Source organism: Herpailurus yagouaroundi, unplaced genomic scaffold (genome assembly GCF_014898765.1).
Source record: "Herpailurus yagouaroundi ecotype Mexico unplaced genomic scaffold, PumYag 197, whole genome shotgun sequence".
Lineage (NCBI taxonomy): Eukaryota > Metazoa > Chordata > Mammalia > Carnivora > Felidae > Herpailurus > Herpailurus yagouaroundi.
In genome coordinates this window covers 18336888-18342887 of record NW_024412428.1, presented here as the reverse complement: position 1 = coordinate 18342887, position 6000 = coordinate 18336888, and the positions used below count along the sequence as shown (strand labels likewise).

The 6000-nt window shown below is 45.4% G+C and overlaps 1 protein-coding gene across 1 annotated transcript in view; it reads left to right on the top strand.

The window, feature by feature from the left end:
• The window catches only part of FOXO1 (forkhead box O1), a 99588-nt gene that overhangs the window by 1152 nt on the left and 92436 nt on the right, over positions 1 to 6000 (top strand). Inside the window, exon 2 of the mRNA XM_040448295.1 lies at positions 2 to 322. Within this exon, the coding sequence (XP_040304229.1) occupies positions 2 to 322 (321 nt within the window). The remainder of the gene's footprint in view (position 1; positions 323 to 6000) is intronic.

Below are 6000 nucleotides of genomic sequence, written 5' to 3'. Positions count from 1 at the left end.
GGGGGGGCTGTGCGGGGACTTCCAGGGCCCGGAGGCGGGCTGCTTGCACCCGGCGCCGCCGCAGCCCCCGCCGCCCGGGCCGCTGTCTCAGCACCCGCCGGTGCCCCCAGCCGCCGCCGGCCCCCTTGCAGGGCAGCCGAGAAAGAGCAGCTCGTCCCGCCGCAACGCGTGGGGCAACCTGTCCTATGCCGACCTCATCACCAAGGCCATCGAGAGCTCAGCCGAGAAGCGGCTCACGCTGTCGCAGATCTATGAGTGGATGGTCAAGAGCGTGCCCTATTTCAAGGATAAGGGTGACAGCAACAGCTCCGCGGGCTGGAAGGTGAGTGGTCTCGGGACGCACAGCCGGACTGGGAGGGGGCGCGGGGACTCTGCCTCCACCTGAGGTCGTGGTGAGGCAGAGGAGAGGGCGGCTGTGGAAGTTTGCTTGGGCTGAAAGTGCAGGGCACGCGGGCAGCGCGTGCAGGGAAAGCTCGAGAAGTGGCAGATGTGAGTGGTGGGCTTGCCCAGGACCTGTCGGGGGACAGGAATAAGTGTGTGTGCGCGCGCTCAAGTGAGAGTTGGAGCGGGACGGGGAAAAGGGGCTCATTTGGGAATTAGGGAGTGAAAAAAAGTAACGGCAAGAAGTGGACATAAGAGCGAGCCGAAAAGTTCGCCGCCAGTGGAAGGAGGAAGGGGTTTACTGGGAGCTGCTCCCTCACGGCCGGCGAGGACTCTTGTCACCGCTTCTTTTACTCCAGGACCTTTAGGGGGTGAGGGCGGCTCCTCTCCGTCGCCGCGACGCGCGTTCCCCCCAGCCTTGGGCTGCGCCGAAGAGCCGTTTCCGCCGCATTGGGCGGAGGAGGGCGCCGGGAGGCTCATCGGGGCCCCGCCGCCGGGGGACCGATCTGTAGGTGGAAAGGACAGGTCGCGAGTCGGCCCTTGGCAGCGCAGTTTTGGGAGGCCGGTGTGCATTTTGCTTTGTTTTGATTTTACCCGAAGTGGCCTCGAGTGCAGGGGGTCGGGCGCGACGAGCCCGAGGTAGTGCATCCGACACGTGCGAAGAGGCGGCCACCGCCTGCGGAGCGCGGGCGCCGGGCCGCGCCGGGCGAGCTAAAGTTCAAGTGTGACCCTCGGCGGGGGCGGAGGCGGGAGCGGGAGCTGCGACGGCGAGGGAGGGGCCGCAGGCGTAGGAAGAGAGCGTCTTTAAAGGGCCAGCGCGCCGGGGCGGTGCGCGGTTCCCGGCCCGGCCGCGGGGCTGCGAGGTCAGTACTTCTCTACGCAGGGAAGTGTCCCCAAACTTGGCCTCGCCCATGGTCTGAGGCTTTTACATAGGCACGGGGAGGTTGCCTTGGGTGACCAGAGCTGGGGATGTGTGTACCTTCTTTCTCACTTTGCCGCCTCATTGTTACCGAGCGTGGAGGTACAGATCCCAGAGGCAGGCAGGGGGCTTTGTGACAAGTGTTTTCGGGGAGTCGGAGTGCAGGTGCGCATCAAAGCAGTTTGTAGGGCCGTCCTGCCACAAGAGAGGACCGTAGATGAGGGGCCTCTGGTCCTTTTTGTCTTTCAGAGAGGGAGACCCGGAGAGACGCAGGATGGGGGCAGGTACTTCCCTACTAGGAGACTAAGAAGACCCCGGGGCTCTCAGGAGGAGAGGCTGTGGGGAGGCCTCCCGGGGGTGCATTCTCCTTTGGTCTTCTGAAGCTGACAGTTTCTCGCTGTCCCAGGTGGAGGGATCGATGTGAAAGTTTAGTGGAGAACTTCCTCACTCCTCGGAACTTCTTCCTCACCCCTAATCCTGACTGTACAGCCTAATAAAGATTGATCTTTGCTGCGCAATTGGTTACACCACGGTTGTTTTACATACACTGTCATGCCTGTGGTTAATGTGTGTCAAAAAGGTTTAAGATACTCCTAACGTATTGAGGTTCCTGGAGAAGGAGCCAGGATATTATTTTTTCCCAAGTGTGTTTTAGAGTAAACGTATCACTTAATAATGTCATTACTAGGCGTTAACATGTTATTTTACCAAGTGTTTCAGAAAGGTAAAGTGCTTTCTTTTAAGCTTGATATGTATTCTTTTAAGTCACAAAATCAAGATTGTCTGCCAAATCCAATTTTACTTAACATTTGAATTTAAGACCTGACTTGCTCATCTATCAACCCTACTTGAGCTATTTATTTATAAAGCGTTTGCCATTAAAAAAAAAAAAAACAAAACTTTTTCAAAGTAGGTGTGTACTTACACCATTCTTTTAGGTCCTTGGAAATGGATACAATCTGCTTCAGCTTGCTGGAGTGCCTTTCTTCAAAGATGGAGAAAGGCGATGTTTGGGATTATTTTTAGTTTTGCCTCTCATATGGCTTTAAATCAGATTATTCTTCTTAAACTAGGAATACAACCTAAACTTTCAAGTTAAAAACAAAACAAAACAAAGATTCTAAGGCCGAAGCAAACCCCCAACCATTTTTATTAGGTTTTTGTTCTAATTTTTTTTGCCAAAATGCAATTATAATTTTATTTTTAAAAATACACTTTTCAGAGCTCGAAGAGCAATTAGAATCGTTGGTATCTGTTCAAAATTGGAGGCCCAGTGACTGCTCCCAGTGGCAACCAAGTGGGGCTTTGGGAGGAGCGGGCTGCCGTTCTCAAGTGAGTAAATGTTTCAGGTGTAATGAGAGTCCGTTGGTGGAAGTCAGATTACAGCAAGTGCATTTTCACTTTGAGTAAAGGGATATTTTAAGAAGAAAAGAAACAGCCTTAAGTATTCTAAGTCATAACTAGTCTTTTGGTTCGAGTTTTCATAAAAATGAGTTACTTGTTAAAACCAAGTTTTTCAGATTTGAAAGACTCCCTTGATTTAAAGGTTCGTAAAAGGGAGAAATTTTACTATGACTTTTAGCTTTAAAAATCGAGTCCTAAAATGCAAATCAACCAAAACCTAACTATTTTAAAACTTAGGAGAGGCTGCTTTGGAACTAAATATTTCCTGTGATTTACTGGTGGGAATTAGATTGACTCTTTAATTAAATATAGTTGCTTGTGCTTTACTTTCTGGGGCCTGCCTGAGAATTTGAAAGTGGTTTTCATGGACAGAATAGTTCAGAAGCTGTTAAAGAGTTCAGAAACTTCTAGTTCCTTAGACACTGGTTATATTTGTCAGATATGCATTTTGTATTTATGGAGATGGTACCTTACATGTGCTTTACAGTTGTTTTAATATCGGCTATAATTATCATAAGGTTACACTCAAAGTGGAAGCTAAGACTTTTGGAAAACCCAGGATCTTTTAAACCATGTACACTATTTATAAATAGTGAAACTTCATTTCCATGACCTTTTTTTTTTTTTTTCCCCCCCCCCAAAAAGGCTTTTTAGGGGTTTGGAACTAATACTGTGGTCTGTTGTTCTGCCCTCCCCCCCCCCCCCCCTTTTTTTTTAATGGCAGTTTTAAGTTGACTCTTGTTTTTGTTTTGACACTATTTGGAGCACTTTGGTTAAAAGAATGCTTCGACAAGTGAGGTATCTCAGATGTTCCTGATTTTGGAATGACATTTCTTTCATTTGGCTTATGAACTGACAGTACTACTTTTTGTGTTTAAAAACTCATATTTTGTAATTCGGGTTTGTAATCTGCAGGTGAGTTATTTAAATAGCCACAAAGTCCCTAGCACAGGGATGATAGATGCTTTCTTGCTGCAGTCACATTTGATTTAAAAATGACCTCTTTAAAGGTGAGGCCAGCTTCTAGATTGTTACTGAAATTACCTTAAAAGAAAACCTTTTTTTTACAGTGGGGTGAAAATGTCAATATCTGTATTTGGGGAAGGGAGCATGCGGTAAGAGAATTAAAAATGAGTAAGGGAATTATGCAGCCACGTGTGATATCATATTTACTAAAGGCTGAAAAAGGTATGTGGGACTGACGTTAACAGGTCTTATGGCTGGCATGTTTCTTTTTCAGAAACTCCAAAATTGATGTCAAATGTGAATACCTTAATTGATAATTATAAGAATTTTATTTTTATTTTACCTGTGGATTTGTGGCAGATCCTTGGAAGAGAGTGGTGACTTCTATTTTTGACTTTTCTCAGCTTTTATTTTCTTAGGGTGGCAAACATTTGAATACTGGGAAGAAGGCATTTTTAATTCTCATGTAAATTTTAAAGAAGGTTAAAGTTCATTGAGACAACCCCCCCCCCCCCCCCATTATTGAGAGTCTGTCACATTGGCAGTGGACCACAAAAGTGGCTAGGATACCATGCACTGCACAGGGAATCTTTTAAGGGGACATATAAACTGGGGAGGAGGGAAAGAATACTCAGTGGTGAGTTAGAATCCCTGACAGGCTGGACATGTTCTCTCTGTCCTTGTGCCTTTTCATCCAGCCTCCTAAACTACAATTCTGTATGATTTTTCTAAGACAGCAGCTGTCTGTATTTGCCTGGAATTTCTTTGGAGAGCCTGAATTATTTGCATTTTTCTAGAACACTCTGCCCTTGGAAACTACCCAGTACCTTGGCATCATGGGAATTTAATCGGCTGGGTTTTTTTTTTTTTTTTTTTTTTTTTTTTCCCTGCGTGTGCCGTAACTTTGGGGCTTCCTGGAATCCTCTTGGAGAGGCAGGATAAACCCCATGGTGATTAGAGCAGTTTGTAGTTGTACTGAGCCTTGGAGCATTGAGTGAGCAAAGTGGATTTAGCCCTGCGTCTCTGCAGTTCAGCATTTGCCTTGGCCTTCTTAGTAACAGCTTGCAGAGACTTGCCTTTGCCCCAATCCCCTGGGACCTTCCTTGGGTTAGATAACCACCTTTTCTTGGTGTGTACAAAATTCTGAAGTTGGTATGGGCTGCTCCTCAGTTGTTAAACAGGATTGGATGAACTTGAGAAAGTGTTTCTTTTGGTGTCTGAGGGGTGATGGTTTGTGTTCCAGTGGATATGCTGTATATAAGTGTACTGAAGCCTGGAAGAATTGTCCCTTTTTGCTAATTCTTGATTAAGACTAACAGAACTCAGTGGCACATAAATTCTTTGCAGAAAATTACTGCTTGTTATTTGTGGTCTTCTAAGGAACATATGAAACAAGAAAATGGATTTTTGTACATTAGTGATTTCATATGGTTCAGTTTTTAACATCCACCCTCCTATTGGCATCCCACTCCACTCTGTCTACCTATGGTTTATAAATTTGTGGGTTAAGCACTGCAAATATTGAGGCTTGGTTTGAATTATTCTTGCCGCTTGGAAAGCTTTGGGGCTGCTTTCCCTTTTTTTTTTTTTTTTCCCTCTTTTTCATTCATCCTCATGTAGCTTTGACATAAGCTGTTAAAAAAAAAAGCAAACTATTTTTGATATTGTGCCAAATAAGATTAGAAAGCTAAATCTGCAATCCCTTTCCAGTTTATTATTTGGTGAATTTTCACCTTGATGCATTATTAATATTAAATAAGGACATACACTCAATATGTGTCCTTTATTTCAGGCCATATTTATTACAAAAAAAAAAACAAAAACAAAAAACGAGATGGGACTGTGTGATGAGCTTCTATTCTATACCCCCAATTTTTGGTTTCTCATGATTGCTCGAGCTTGTAGTCTTTATGGTCAGAGTTCATTCACCAAGGCTGGCAGGGGAGTGTCTAAGCTTTCCATTTTCTCAGTTTTCCGTTGACCACCCCCTCTGTAGAAATCCCTTTATTGGAGACTGGGTTACATTGGACTGCCTTTATCCCTCCCCCACTTTCATACTGCTTTCTCCTCCAGTTGGTTCATTCATTTTTTTTCTTCTGTGCTCAATCCTAAAGATAACCTCAGGACTAGTTGTGGACTTTTTCTCTGGCTCTTTCCTAGGTAACTTACTCCATCTATTGTCCTGTGTCTCCAGTTACTTTAAAGGTCATAAATGTCCCACTTTCACCTCAAATTGAACACGTCTAAACCCAAGCATGCCATATTTCCTCTTACTCTCAGATAAGGTTCCCATCTTGAGTTCCCTGATTTGGTCAATAGTCTGGTTAACC